This window comes from Lagenorhynchus albirostris, chromosome 15 (assembly GCF_949774975.1).
Source record: "Lagenorhynchus albirostris chromosome 15, mLagAlb1.1, whole genome shotgun sequence".
In the NCBI taxonomy this organism is placed as follows: Eukaryota; Metazoa; Chordata; class Mammalia; order Artiodactyla; family Delphinidae; genus Lagenorhynchus; species Lagenorhynchus albirostris.
This window is the reverse complement of record NC_083109.1, coordinates 28,344,946-28,360,806: the sequence shown is the minus strand read 5'-3', so window position 1 is coordinate 28,360,806 and position 15,861 is coordinate 28,344,946. Positions and strand designations below refer to the sequence as shown.

Genomic DNA, 15,861 nt, shown 5'->3' with positions numbered 1-15,861 from the left:
CCAGCAGCCTTGTCTTTCTGTAGTGAAAATATTTCTCCAAGTAGCCTTGGCCATGAGAAGCAGAAAAAGCCTTGCCCAGAGATCTCACTTCAGACTCCAACACCGATCAGAGAACGGAATGGTGGCCAGTCTAGGAGACCACGGGAGGCACACTTTGCCCCCAGTGATGCCCACCCTTACCCGCCTGGCTCATTCATCTCCCCGCTCCTGGCTGCTGGCACTGCTCCTTGTCCTCTGGGGTGAGTAGGATCTGGGACAGAACAGGATCCACCCCTGGCTGATCCCACAGAGAGGTGCCAGGAAGGGCTTGACCCCACCAATGTGGAGGGGGAGGGGAGAGCTGAGAACTTTCCTGATCCCAGCAGAGTGCAGACCAAGTGTTGAGAGAAGCAGAACTTCTTGGGCAGCACAGGGATGTTAAGCTCCCAGGCTCTGGGCTCATACCGCCAGGTTCTGGCTCAGACACTTGTATGCCTATCTACAAAGAACTGCTCTTTGGGGCCTTTCTCTAGGGGTACTGTATTAAATATAAAAATGGTGAGGCTCAGCCCAGGACCAGCTACATAATTTGCCCAGCCTTGTGAAAAATAAAAGTACAGGTCCTTTGTTCAAAAAGTATTAAGAGCTGCAATGAACATTTTTGTACATGACTCTTTGAATTATGGTTTTCTCAAGATATATGACTCAGCCATAAAAAGAAACGAAATTGAGATATTTGTAGTGAGGTGGATGGACCTAGAGTCTGTCATACAGAGTGAAGTAAGTCAGAAAGAGAAAAACAAATACTGTATGCTAACACATATATATGGAATCTAAGGAAAAAAATAATTAAATAAAAAATTAAAATAAATAAAAGGGCATGAAGAACCTAGGGGTAAGACGGGAATAAAGACACAGACCTACTAGAGAATGGACTTGAGGACATGGGGAGGGGGAAGGGTAAGCTGTGACAATGTGAGAGAGTGGCATGGACATATATATCCACTACCAAACGTAAAATAGATAGCTGGTGGGAAGCAGCCGCATAGCACAGGGAGATCAGCTCGGTGCTTTGTGACCACCTGGGGGGGTGGGATAGGGAGGGTGGGAGGGAGGGAGATGCAAGAGGGAAGAGATATGGGAACATATGTATATGTATAACTGATTCACTTTGTTATAAAGCAGAAACTAACACACCATTGTAAAGCAATTATACTCCAATAAAGACGTTAAAAAAAAGTATTAAGAATTTTAAGACAGCAGCAGTAGAGCATTAAGGCAAGCATGAGGCCTGTCTAAGCTTTGGGCCCTGTGCAACGATACAAATCAAACATCCATGAGCCAAAATGCAACTAATCCTGGGACCCACCTCTTTGTTTGGAGGATTCAATGAGACAATGCCTATAAATACCTGGCACGATGTAAAGATTTAATAACTGTTGGCTGTTATTATCATACCCATGTCTCCTCTAAGTCAGGATCAGGCTGATTTAACTCCTGAGTTTTGGGCCTTCTGGGTACAACTCACCCTCTGAGCCCAGAACCCTCTGATCCACCAGACAAGATGCATGGCTATCAGTGGGCTCATTCCACCACCTGCCCATGTGGGTCTCTGCCCCAAGCCCTACTGAGGTCCAGATTCTGTTCATCACACCTAGGGTCCTCCAGAATTGTCACCCCCAAGAGAGGCCCCAGTGGGACCCTGGTGTGGAGTCAGACCCGGATGCTCCCTCGTTCACTGGCTGTGACTTGGGGCACCACTTCCCTTCTTCCAGCTGGTTTTCTCGAGGAAAATGTGAATCGTAATTCTTATTAACTCGTTTCACAAAGACTTTTGAGTGTCCATTACATGTTAGGCACTAGGTTAGGAAATCATCATATATCTAAACTAACCGGGATAAAATATATTCAAAATACTTTTGAAAAATATTGATTTCTATCATGCTTCCAAAAGGGAACCCCTCAATAGTAATCATGAAAAACAAGAGCACGCAGATGGAAAATGGGTGGAAAGAAATCCCAGAGCTGTGGGAAAGGGAATGGTCCAGCTCCACAGCTAAGGTAGAGACAAAGCACCAAGGACAATTCCCAAAGTCCATGTGACAACATAGAAGGAGAATCAAGAAAGGGAGAGAGAGAGGGGTGTGGGGCACAGGGCCTTATTCCAGGCTCCAGTTTCCTCCCTGCTATTTCACTTTCCCAGACTCACCCCAACTGGGATAAGAATCATGAGTCTTTCTGAGCCCTCATCTCCTCCCACTGCCTCTACTCCATTAGTTCTCCCTTTCTCATCACACACAGAAGCTTCATCTTTATAAATTTTTTAACAGCTTTATTGAGGTATAATTGACATACAATAAACTGTACATATTTAAGGTGTACAATTTGACAAGTTTTGTGGGCATTGGACATTTCACACTTGTGAACTTATCAGCAAGATAATCAAGATGAGGAATACCTCAAACACCCATAAAAGTTTCCTTGTGATTCACCCTTGCCACTCCTCCTCCTCCCCAGGCAACAGCTTATCTGCTTTCCATCACGATAGAGTAGTCTGCAATTTCTAGAACTTTATACAACAGACATCATACAGTATATACTCCTGTTTGCCTGGCTTCTTTTACTCATTGTAACTATTCTGAGATTCATTCATATTGTTGCACATATCAATAGTCATTTCTTTTCATTTCTAGCTACCTTATGGATAAACCAGTTTGTTTTTCCACTAACCTATTGACAGACATTTGGGTTGTTCGCAGTTTGGGGCTATTACAAATAAAGCATCTTTGAACATTCATATAAAAGTCTTTGTGTGGACATATGCTTTCATTTCTCTTGGGAAAATACTTAAGAATAAAATGACTGGATCATGTGGTAGGTGATTGTTTAACTTTTTAAGACATTGCCAAAGTGTTTTCCAAAGTGGTTGTACCACTTTACATTTTCATCATCAATGTAGGAGGATAACATTTCCCCCACATCCTTGCCAAAACTTGGTATAGTCAGCCTTTTCAATTTTAGTCATTCTAAAAGGTGTGTGGTGATATCTGTTTGTAGTTTTAATTTGCATTTCCCTAATGTGTAATGATGTTGAATATCTTTCACGTGCATTTTTTTTGATGAGGGTCCATTCAACGCCCATTTTTAAATTGTGTTTCTTATTATTGAGTTTTGAGAATTCTTTGTATATTCCGGTTACAAACCTTTTATCAGATTTATGCTTTGCAAAGATTTGTTCCTACTCTGTGGCTTACCTTTTCTTCTTTCACAAGTGTCTTTTGAACTCCTTTTAAGAGTTCTTAATTTTTATTTATCAACTTGTTCTTTTATCGATCAAGATTTTGGTGTTGTCTCTAAATATATGGTAGAATTCACCAGTGAAGCTATCTGGACTTGGAGTTTTCTTTGTGGGAAGGTTTTTAAAACAAATTAAATGTTTTAAATAGATAGAAACCTCTATTTATCTCTTCTTGAGGTAGCTTTGGTAGTTTGTGATTTTCAAGAAATTTGTTTGTGTTGTTAAGTATATATAGCCATGAAACTTGTTAATAACAATGCCTAATTATCCTTTTAATATCTGTAAAACTGTACTGGTGTCACCTCTCTCATTCCTGATACCTATCTATGGGTCTCACACTCTCTCTCTCTTTCTCTTTCTCTCGCTCTCCTTCTCTCCTTATTCAGAAGGGCTAGAGATGTATTAGTTTTAATGATCTTCTCAAAGATTTTATTCTTGTTGATTTTCTCTATTGTTTTTGGTTTTCTACTTTATTGATTTTCACTCAGATCCTTGTAGTTTCCTTTCTTTTATTTACTTTTGATTTAGTTTGCTCCTTTTTTCTATTTTTTTTTTTTTTTTTTTTTTTTTTTTTGCGGTACGCAGGCCTCTCACTGTTGTGGCCTCTCCCGTTGCAGAGCACAGGCTCTGGACGCGCAGGCTCAGCGGCTATGGCTCACGGGCCCAGCCGCTCCGTGGCATGTGGGATCTTCCCGGACCGGGGCACGAACCCGTGTGCCCTGCATCGGCAGGCAGACTCTCAACCACTGTGCCACCAGGGAAGCCCCTTTTTTTCTATTTTAAGATGAAACTACGGTCATTCATTTAAGTCTTTTCTTCTTTCCTAAATAAGCATTTAATGCTAAAATATCCACCAGCTTAAGCAACATGCCACAAACTTTAATGCTGTGTTTTCGTTTTCATTCAGATCAAAATACTTCCTAATTACCCTTTTATTTTGTCTTTGACTCATGTATTAGTTTTCAAACATCTGAAGTTTTCGTGGCATCTGTCTGTTACTGATTCTACTAATTTAATTCCATTGTGGTCAAAGTTCATGCTTTTCATGACTTGAATTCTTTTAAATTTATTGAGACTTTTTTATGACTTAGAACATGCTCTATCTTTGTAAATGTTCCTTGTACAATTGAAAGTAACTGTATATCCTGCTATTTGGGGATATAATTTTCTGTAAATATCAATTAGACTAAGTTGTTGGTAGTATTTTTAAATCTTCTGTATTCTTTCTGATTTTCTGCCTATTTGTTCTATCAACTATTGAAATAAGGATATTGAAATCTCAGACTGTAACTGTGGATTTGTCTGTTTCTCCCTGCAGTTCTGTTGGGTTTTGCTTCATATACTTTCAAGTTCTGTTATTAGGTGCATAAATGCTTGGGCGTTTTATGTCTTCTTGATTATTTTACCCCTTTATCATTGTCAAATGGCATTCTTTATTCCTGGAGATATTTTTTGCTCCAAAATCTACTTTATCTGATATTAATATAGTCACTCCAGCTTTTGATTAGTGTTACTATGATACATCTTTTTCCATCATTCTTCTTTTAACATATTTGCATCTTTATATTTACAGTGGAGTTCTTGTAGGCAACATGTAGTTGGATATTACTTTTTTGTCCAATCTGACAATCTCTAACTTTTACAGGGAATATTTAGACCATTTACATTTAAAGTAATCTTTGATATGATTAGGTCTAAATCTATTACTTTCCTATTTGTTCTACTTGTTCTTTGTTCCCTTTTTCCTCTTTTTCTGTTTTCATTTGGTAATTTAATATTTTTATAATGTTATTTTCTCTCCTTTATTGGCTTATTAGCTATAATTTTATTTTGAAGTTTAGTGGTTGTTTTAGGGTTTATAATATACCTCTGTAATTTATCAACATCTACCTTAAGTGATATCATACCATTTCACATATAGTTTAAGAACCTTATGATGGTATACTAACATTCTCCCCACACCAGCCTTTATTCTATTATTGCCTTAACTTTACCTACACATGCATTATAAGCCTTACAATAGAATGTTACTATATTTTATTATTTTGGGACCTTGCTTTCTAGATTTGCTAGGTGGGACCAGAGCACCTCTCTCTAGGTAGAGTACTCCCTTCTGTGTAGTCTACCCATTGCCCTGGCGATCATGAGGTTTTCCAGTATTACAGGTGGGAGCAGGCATTATTCTCAGCCCTGTGCTGAGTGATGGGCACAGTTTAGTACATCCATGTGAGGAAACTACCTGAGGCCAGGGGAAGAACGACTAGAAAGAATTAGAGAGAACAAGGTCTGACTGACTCAAATAATGGTGTTTGGGGGTGGGTGTTTGCTGAACTTCCTGGAACTAAGGATAAACGAAATTCCTAGGATTGAATGTGAGGTGTCACTTGGTCACAGTTATGAGGCAGTTCTTAGTGGCTAATGGTGCATGCCTAGCTGAAGATGAGGGGAAATTAATTTAGAATTCCACAACCCTTCCCTAGATCCTGTTAGAAGGGAATGTTTGCTTCATTCTACTCCCCTACCTCACTCCCAACTGAGAAACACCGCGATACAAACTTAAGTCTTGGAATGAGACCAAGTTATTCCCAAGGCCTGATGGAAGCACAGATGAAGGGAAACTCGAGGCACAAAGCTGATGACCTGTAGTGAGCAGAATCTTGAGGCAGTTGATCTGAGTCCAAATCCTGGCCATGACACCTACTGAATGCATGGTTCCCCTCAGGTTTCTGCACCTCCTTGAGTATTAGTTTTCTCTCAGAAATGGAGAACCTCACAGAGCTCTTGGAGGGAGTACCTGAGTTGCTGTTCATAACCCAGGTGTAGAAGAACTTCCATTGGGAGGGCTTGGCCTTCCTTCTCTGTGCCCAGTCTCAAGCCAAACTCAATAGCTCAACCTATCTTCTTCTTATAAGGTCACCAGTTATATTTGGGTTAGGACCCACCTATGTGACCTAATTTTAACTTAATCACCTATTTAAAGACCCTATCTCCAAATGGAATCTCATTCTGAGGTACTGGGAGTTAGGACTTCAGTATATGAATTTGTGGAGGAGGCAAAATTCAGCCCAATTAGCAGTGATCCTGGGAAAGCTACCTAACTCTTTCTGGGTTCTCAATGTCTTCTATTGTAAGATGGGGATGATGCTGCCAACCTCTAAGGAGTGTTGGAGGAATAAATGAGATAATACATGCATTGCCTGGCACATGGTGAGCACTCAAGTGCCATCTATTACTCATAAGTAATCCATTTAATAGCCCTGCTCTCTCTCTCTCTCTCTCTCTCTCCAGCCAGCTGCCTCATCTCCTCTTTTACTTCCCTCTCCAACAACACCCCTCAAGTGTTCTAAGCAATTGTTCTTGACCAGCTGATGGCTGGTTTATGTTAAGTTTGCCTCTTAGGGCTCCAAGTCCCTCCAGCCCAGCACAAGGCCTTTCTTCCTCTGTTGCAGGAGCTTCTGAGCAGAGCAAGGGGGATAAATGGCAGGTCCTGCAGCCTGAAGGCCCCATGCTGGTGGCAGAAGGTGAGACACTCCTGCTGAGGTGTACAGTAGTCGGCTCCTGCACTGATGGCATGATAAAATGGGTCAAGGTGAGCAACCAGGACCAGCAGGAAATTTATAACTTCAAACATGGCTTCTTCCCCGGGGTAATGCCCATGATCCAGAAGACACTGGAACCACTTAATTGCGACTATTCCATCTATATCCCCAATGTCACCGCGAAACATGCTGGAAGCTACCACTGTGTGAGACTTGATGGCTTGAATGAGCACTCAGGAAAGAAGCTGGACGAGGGCACCTCCGTGCTTGTGAAGAGTGAGTATCAGGCCCTGCAGGTCATAGCATTCTGCTCTGATCTGTCTCCCTGCATCTGTCACCTTTATCCACAATCATGCTGCACACACAAAATCTCAGTGGCATATAACAATTAGTATGTCTCACTAACACATTTACAGGCAGCTGGGGTGGTTCTGTTCTACATTCCAGGGCCCAGAAGTTTGGCCAGAGTACATATTTCTCATGGAGATGGCAGAAGCACAAGAGGGCAAGTCCCAACACCCTAAACACATTTCAACCTTCTACTCATATAATATCTGCTAACAGCCCATTGGCTAAAGCAAGTCACATGGCTAAGGTCAAAGTTAAGAGACAAGGAAGTGTACCTGGCCACCATGAATCCACAGCAAGAGTATGGATGTGCCACACTATCAGAGGAGAGTCAAGAACTGGGGCTGATCATTTAATCCCCAAGTAACCTGTCATACTATCTATAAGTCCACCATTGGTGACCTGGACACCCAAATCCTGGGTCTGTCATTCAGTAGAAATGTGTTCTTAAATTAGTCACTTCAGCTCTCTCTCCTTCAAGTGCTTAACTTGCAAAATAGGCAACAAAATTCCTACTTCAAGGGATATTCAGGTGATGAAATAGAAGAATTGATGTTTATGAAACCCCCGTAAACCGTTGACATGGAGGGTATCCATGTATGTGTGGTGGGGTGGGGAGGGGGGTTCATTTTAACTTAATGCAAGCATTTCAGGAAGTCTTCTCTGACTCCTTCCAAGCTTCTCTTAGTCCTGCAGTCCTCTGGGTTTCAACCTCAGGGGGATTTTCTGGACCATCTCCACCCCCAGACTGAGAACTTCTCCAGGGCAGGACATTTGTAGGTCTTAGCAAGCTTCCTTTTCCCCAATCCTAGCATCAGCACATAGTAGGTACTGAGAATTCCTTTACGGAGTGAATCAATTAGTGAATAACAAGGGAATGCGGGAGGGAGTGACTGAGTGAAGAAAACAGGGGAAGCAAAGGGAGGGTAGATATGAGGGAGGAAATGATTGGACTACGGAGGGAGAGAGGGAACAACAAGGTCCTCTCTTTGGCTGCAGGAGCTGGGGACCCAGAGCCAGACCTCTGGATCATCCAACCCCAGGAGTTGGTGTTGGCAACCACTGGAGACACTGTCTTCCTGAACTGCACGGTGCTTGGAGATGGTCCCCCCGGACCCATCAGGTGGTTTCGGGGAGCTGGTCTGAGCCGGGAGGCCATTTACAACTTTAGAGGTATCTCCTACCCCAATGTGACAGCGGTCCGGGCTTCCAACAATGATTTCAGCATTCTTCTGCATGGCATCTCCACTGAGCATTCAGGCACTTATTACTGTGTAAAGTTTCAGAGGAAACCCAACGGGCAATACCTATCTGGACAGGGCACCAGGCTGAGAGTCAAAGGTGAGACAGGTGGTTTAGGAGATGTTGGGGGAGAGGGGGAGGTGGTCCACAAGGAAAATTTCATCATGTCCCAAACAAGCTAGCTCTTCTTAGCCTCAAGGTCTTTACATAAGCTATTCCCTCTGCCTGGAATGCTTTCTCCTTTTCTACAGAGAACTTCTACTCATCCTTCAAGGCCCAGCACAAATAGCCCCTCCTCTGTGAAACCTTCTCCTTCTCCCAGGCAGAGTTAATTTATCCCCATTCTGAGCTCCACAGAACATTTTATAGACTGTTAATGATTCAACAAACATCTATTGCATGCCTGTTGACTACTCTACACTACTCTACTACTAGGTGCTGCAGACACTGCAATGAAGCAAGCATTGTCCCTACCCCAGAGAGGCTCATGCAGTTCTAACTACAGGGCTTGACTTCTAGCCCCCATCCCAGGCAGAAACTGGCAGACTCATCTCAGGGACCCCAGCTCCTAACACAGGGACTCAAGAAGTGGAGTGATAGAAAGAAAGGGGAGTGTGAGACCACTTCTCTCCCTTGCAGCAAAGCACACTTCTCTCCAAGAGTCAGAATTCACCAATGAACGTGCAGCCAAGGTATTTCCATCAGGTGAGTGTACCTATCTCCAGTGGCGTTAACCAGGCTCCCACAGGTAAGTGGGGCCAGAGATGGCTTGGCCATGGGAAAGGTGCAGTCCCAGACTTCTAGGGCCCTTCTGCCACTAAGACAGTTCCCAGGACTCCATCTCAGCTGCAGAACCAGAACCCAGAGAACCACATTAAAGCTCAGTCAAAGGAAGGACTTTCTAACAGTCAGTGCTAACTGTTCAGTGGGCAGTCTTGCTTACGAGGTGGTGAGCTCCCCGTGATTCAGAGCAAGGCTGAACTATGAAGCTGTGCTTAACAGTGCTGAAGAACATGGCTTTGTAGCCAGGCTTCCTGGATTGAGCCCCTTTCTAGCTGTGAGATTATGGACAAGTTGCCTTACTCCTTGAATCTCTGGTGCCCTGCTCTGTGATCTAGGGGGAGGAAGGGAGATAAGAAACAGAGAACCTACCTCATGGGGTTATGTACAGATCCAATGGGGCCACATGTGTCAAGTGCCCAGAACTGTGCCTGTCACATCACCTCAAGGTACACTCAAGGGCACTTGATGACTGGGGCGAACTTGGAATAGAGGTGACCAGGTTAGCTTCCCTGATGCTCAGCCCCGTTCCTGCCATTCTTGGGAGCCAAATCACTTGGTCCCATCACTACTTTGACACATGTAGACCTGAGCAAATCACTTCCCCACTCTGGATCTGTCTCCTTATCTATACAAGCTGGATTGCTATCCTACCTTGCAAGATTAGTTTCAGGATTATATAAGGCAATTAGGAAGTGCTTAGCTCAGGGCCTGGGACAGAGGAGCTGAGCAGTCTATAACGAAAGCAATTTTCTATTGTTATCAGAGGTCAGAGATGCTGTCAAATGATTAAAGGTACAGGTAGGATATTGGGCAAAGGCTCTTCGAGCCTGGGACAGGGGGATGGGAGGTCTTTGATCTCTTCCAGGGTAAAAAGGATGAGGCCCCAGAGGTTATACAGAAGTTTGACCCAACTCCAGCATAAAGGCACTGAGGTGTGGGCTGTTGGGGGCTCAGCTGGGATCCTTCCTGAGCTTTCCTCTGTGTCCCCCAGGCCTCCTGTCTGTGCTCACTCTTGTGGTCCTGGGACTGAAAGCTGTGACCTTGGCTGCAGTCCTGCTGGCCCTGGCTGCCCACCGGAGGAACCCTTGACAGGAAGATGTCAAAAATTCAGGCCCAGCAGCTGTGCTTATCTTGGCATGGGGCATGGGGTATGGATGACTGGTCAGCCCTAGAGTGGGTCCTCTAAGAGAGGGCCAGGGACTCCCCAATCATTCCTCTGCCTCCAATTCCAGCCTCCAGTTGCCCTCAGGCCTCATGACGAACTCCAGATTCCCTACACCCGATTTCCTTTCACCTGGCGAAATTCCCCATTTGGCACTGGGCTCCCCTCTGATTTGCCTTCCTCTCTCTTCTCAGCCTGTTCAAGCCCTCCTTGTTCTTCAAGACCTTGCCCAGGTCTCTCCCTGAGGCCCTTGCTCCTGCTGTAGCCCCTTCTGGAGGGCTTGCCCCCTTGCTCCCCACTCCACATTTTCTCTTCCTTCAAGATGCAACTCAGAGTCTTTCCCAGAAGGTTTCCCTGAGTGTCTCTGAGCCCAACCAGACCACCTGCGCCCCTCCATCTACATCCTTCCTTCCTCCTTTCCTGCCTTCTTTCCTTCTCCACTGTGGCTGACTTGGGTGGCTGTAACAGTTAGAATGCAGGTTTGGCAACTTTAACAAAACTCTTAAATAACAGTGGCTCAAATCAGAAGAAAGTTGGTTTTTTTAGTAATATTCCAGTATAAGCCAGCCAGGCAATTCGGGACTCCCTGGTATTGAGACCCAGGATTCCTTGATCTTGTTGTTACCAGGTCCATATCCCAGGCAGAAAGACCAGGGAAAGAAGTAGTGAAGGGGAGAATGACACTTCCCTTCAAGGTCACAGCTGGGAATTTGTCCACATCACCTCTAATTGGCTGGAATGTGGTCACATGGTCACACCTAGCTGCAAGGAAGGCTAGGAAATGTAGTCTTTATTCTAGCAAGGTGCGCCCAGCTAAAATCTGTCACTAGAGAATCAGAGAGTAAACATCAGTAGATAACCAGTGATCTCCACCTCTGTGGCATAGAGACAGTTTCTTACTTGTTCCATGGGACACCTGAATTCAATTCCCAGATGAAATGGCATCTCTTTATACCTCCACCTCCACTAGAGCAGCATAATGGAGGGCAGTAGTTCTCAAGAAGAGAATACTTTGCCCCCCCAGGGGGTATGTGGCAATGTCTAGAGACATTTTTGATTGTCACAGCTTGGGGGGTACCATTGTCATCTAGCGGGTAGAGGTCGGGGATGCCGCTAATTATCCTATAATGCACAGGGCATACCCCACAACAGAGAGTTATCTGGCCCAATGTATCCATAGTACCGAAGTTGAGGAACCCTGATGTAGGGGAAAGTATGCATTCCTTGGAGTCAGACATGCCCGATTTCTAATCCTGAAGCCCCCGCTCCCTCCCTGACCACCATTAGTAACAAACTGCACCTCTTGACGTCGAGGACAATCACGTGGACTCTCTGCACTGTATAAGAAGCAATTCAATTCAACATCCACTGAGGGCTTACTATGTGCTATGTGCTCTGTGTATACTCAGTGCATGCAAACTCCCTTTCCTCTTTCCACACAAACATTTATTAGCACCTATTAGGTAGGGACGTGGATTAGTCTGGATGTTTTTCATCATAACAAACAGAAAAGCAGCTGGAATAATACTAAGTCTAAGGGGCCATTAATTTAGTCTGAGTGTTTTGTGCCAGTTTCAGCATATCGATAACCAGTGTTGTGGTTGGACTGGCCCTTGTGGTTGGTATTATGAGTGCAAGATGCCCTTCAGTGATACCCATCAGGGAACTTTGAAGAAACAGAGGCTTATTACTTTACAAGACCTGGAATTTGCACAGCATTCCTGGGGCCACACAGTGAGGTCACAGGGAAAGAGAAAGAGAGAGAAAGAGAGAGAGAGACAGCACCTGGGGTTCTGTTTTATTGGGGTTGATGATTTTGTGGGCTCACTCTTTATTGGTAAATTTAAAACTTAAGAGTGGGAATTTAAAGCCCAGGAAGAAGAAGAAAAAAAAAACCAACTGGTAGCTCAAATGATCAGTTACTGAAAACAAACAAGATCTCTAAAACAAAGGAAGCTCTATGGGGGAAGATGGCCTGACTCTATCTAGCCCTGTGGCTGGCAATGTTTTTATTCAAGATAAACACATTGAAGGGGATGCCTCTTTGAAATGAATGCCTCAACAATCAAAACTTAAATCAGATAATCGCGTTACAAAAAAGGAAAAAGAAACAAGTGTCAAGGTTTACACTGCACTGAGAATTGAATAAATCATTGAATTACCAGATATCAGAAGAAAGAGTAGATATAATAAATTGAATAATGTCTCCCACAAAAGATATCCAAGTCATAATCCTTGGAACCTGTTAATGTTACCTTATATGGCAAAAAGGACTTTGCAGATGTGATTAAAGATCTATAAATGGAACAGTGGTCCTGGATTATTCAGGTGGGCCCTAAATGCAATCACAAGTGTCCTGATGAGAGAGAGACAGAGGGAGATTCCACCCAGAGGAGGAGGAGAAAGCAATGTGACCACAAAGGCAGAGATGGGAGTGATGCGGCCACAAGCTAAACAATGCTGGCAGCCACAAGAAGCTGGAAGAAGCAAGGAGCAGATTCTCCCCAGTGTCTCTGGAGGGAGCATGGCCCCCTAACACCTTGATTTCAGCCCAGTGATACTGATTTCATACTCTGGCCTCCAGAAATAGGAGAGAATAAATTTCTGTTGTTTCATGCCATCAGATTTGTGGTAATGTGTTACAGCAGCCATGGGAAACGAATAGCACGGAACTGGGCCTCTGAAATAACTGGAGGTAGTTGCCTTCTCTGCCCCTGAAAATCTCCTCACCTGACAGGGTCCTGCATAGTCTGCTCCCTGCAACACACACCCCCATCTTATCTCCCAACACCACCCTTTAAACTGACTCCACTCTGGCACCCACATGGGCCTTGGCCACACACATTCCCTAATTCAGCCAAGTCTCCACATAACTGCTTCCTTCAAGAAGCCTCCCGAGATCACCCCCTCCACCACGACATCTTCCTCCTTCTCATTTCCCATTTGCACCTTAAGTTTTCTTCTCAGCACTTACTGCTACGTGTACGTGTGAGTGCGTGTGTATTTATTTCCTTGATGATTATTAGTTGTCCCCACTAGAATTTGAGCTCACTGAGGGCAGGAACCTAACTTTTCACTATTGCAGCCCCTTACATTCCGACATAAAAAGTAGTTGAAGGCTGACAACATGCCAGGCAGGTGATGGAAGGTGGAACTAGAGAGTGGGACCGGGGTAAGTCCAGGATGGGAACAAAGATGTGGATGAAATTGGAGGGGACTGGGATGAAACTTGGGGAGGAAGTGAGCTTTGAAGGGTGGGGGAGCATGTAGTACTGGGAGTGGGGTTACAGGAGAAAGGGGTGGGGCTGGGTGGGTCAGGAGCAGGTGGTGGTGCATCTTCAAGTTTGGGGGGAGCCTGGAGCTGGTAGTGGTTGTGGGACTTGGGGGTGGAGGCGGGGCGGGGGGAGGTGGGCGGAGGGAGGGGCTAGAGGTAGGAAGGTGGCTGGGCCTTCAGCACCACCCGTCACCCAGTTTTGTTAAGGATATTTAGATAAATGTTATGAAAATGTAGTTTCAACTTCACACCCTCACATTCCCTTCTAATCAAATTGTGGCCCTAAATACCTCCAGTCAGATCATCTGGAGCTGCGTCCAGAAACCAGCCATGGAAGCACAGTCCTATAGGCCAAAGAGAGACAGGGGTGGTGTAGTGGTTGGGAACACAAGGCTCATATCTGAGATGCCTGGATTCAAACTCATTTAGGAATCTAGGGTTCCCCATTTATAAAATGGAAATGATAATAGAACTCACTTCATAGAGTTGTCATGAGGATGAGTAAGTTAGTGTATTTAAGTTTCTTTTAAGAGTGTCTGGGGGCTTCCCTGGTGGCGCAGTGGTTGAGAGTCCGCCTGCCGATGCAGGGGACACGGGTTCGTGCCCCGGTCCAGGAAGATCCCACATGCCGCGGAGCGGCTGGGCCCGTGAGCCATGGCCGCTGAGCCTGCGCGTCCAGAGCCTGTGCTCCGCAACGGGAGAGGCCACAACAGTGAGAGGCCCGCGTACCGCAAAAAAAAAAAAAGTGTCTGGGACATAGTAAGTGTTCAATAAACATTAGCTATCAGGTAGTGTTACGGGGAAGGATACCCAGAGGCCTCTGGAGGAGGGGCCAGGGATGCCCTGGCATAAGAAAGTGTTTTCCCAGGGGCACAAAAGTGAAGAGGGGTGACAGCTGGAATCAGGGACTCAAATACTAGTTGAGGAGCTGGATCATGGGGAGCAGATCACCTTCAGACCTTTAAGCTGGGGCAAGTCATCAGTCAGTTTCCAGGGTGGAAAGACCTTGCTTGCCCCTGAGCATGAGCATAGTGTAGAGTGAGCCCCCAGGCTCTTGGACTTTCTGGGAAGTTGGAGGACATCTGGGGTGGACACAGCAATGAAGGGGGAAGGAACTGGGAACCAGGGCTGGTGCTGGATGCCCTGTAATGGAAAGGAGATAGTTGCACCACAAAAAACGGTCATTCCTCCCACACATCCCGCCAGGACTTAGTGCAGCTGAAAGCCTGCTCTTAATAAAGTGAACCTAGACCCTAATTCATTTAACATATAAACTTAAAAGTATTTTTTGCATGGTTTTGATATATACCAAATTTCCTAGGAATGCAACTGCTGTGTCCATCAAGGGAAGACTGAACTTTGTGTTGTTCATAATCTTACTGAGGCTTTTTTTTAAACCATTTTGAAAAATTACATCACCCACAGCAGCACACTAACAACATTTTTAATCAGCCATAATACAGCCCTGTACGTAGAGGCCAGCATGTAACTGCTTCATTTTGCTTTGTACTGTTCTTATACCTGAGGATTGAAATACAGATCATTTTATCCCAATTACTATCCTTTCTTTTCTCCAGTTAGGGCCTGATATTGGTTTTCTCAGTGCATGTAGGTCAGTTTTATTATCTCTGGATTCCATGTAAGGCAGTAAAGGGGTGATACAAAATGTTTGTTATGAAAATGGGTCTGAGAAGGCTGTGAACACTGGGCTGGCCCACCTCTAACCTCCTACCTTGTATAATGTAGGCCCTGAGGCCCAGAGGCCCAGAGGCCCAGAGAGGGCAAGAGGCCTGCTCTGATCACCCAGCTTGTCCAGCAAGAGCCCAGCCCACAACAATAGTGAACACTAAAGGCAGCGACTCTGTAGCCACGTCACTTCAAGACTGTATGTTTGTGGGTCTCTCATTTTTCCTAGCCACAAAGGCATCTGTTTTATGGAAAATGAAAATTTTTATTTATTGAAATTAGGTCATATCCCACAGTCAGCTCAATACTCCTTGGGGGTCCAGGAACCTGCCCAGCATCCTTGTCCTCAGATTTTGATCCCTGCATTTCTCACCTGGATATGCAAACACACAAGGTTTCATTTATTCGCTCCTTTATTAATTCAGCAAAGAGTCAGTAAGTGATTGTTTAATGTCAGTGACTGCAGGTCACGGGAGATAAAATGACAGCTAACGTTTGCTGGGGCCTCACTAAGTATCAAACATTGCTCTCAGCAGTTCACATTGAATCC

At 44.7% G+C, this 15,861-nt stretch overlaps 1 protein-coding gene across 1 annotated transcript; it reads left to right on the top strand.

The window, feature by feature from the left end:
• Positions 1–5,420: 5,420 nt before the first annotated feature.
• On the top strand, positions 5,421–10,347 carry LOC132506214 (signal-regulatory protein beta-2-like). The gene is given in 5 exon segments (XM_060124771.1): positions 5,421–5,442; positions 6,727–7,092; positions 8,164–8,505; positions 9,046–9,111; positions 10,181–10,347. Coding segments are annotated over 5 exon segments (963 nt in total).
• Positions 10,348–15,861: the final 5,514 nt, after the last annotated feature.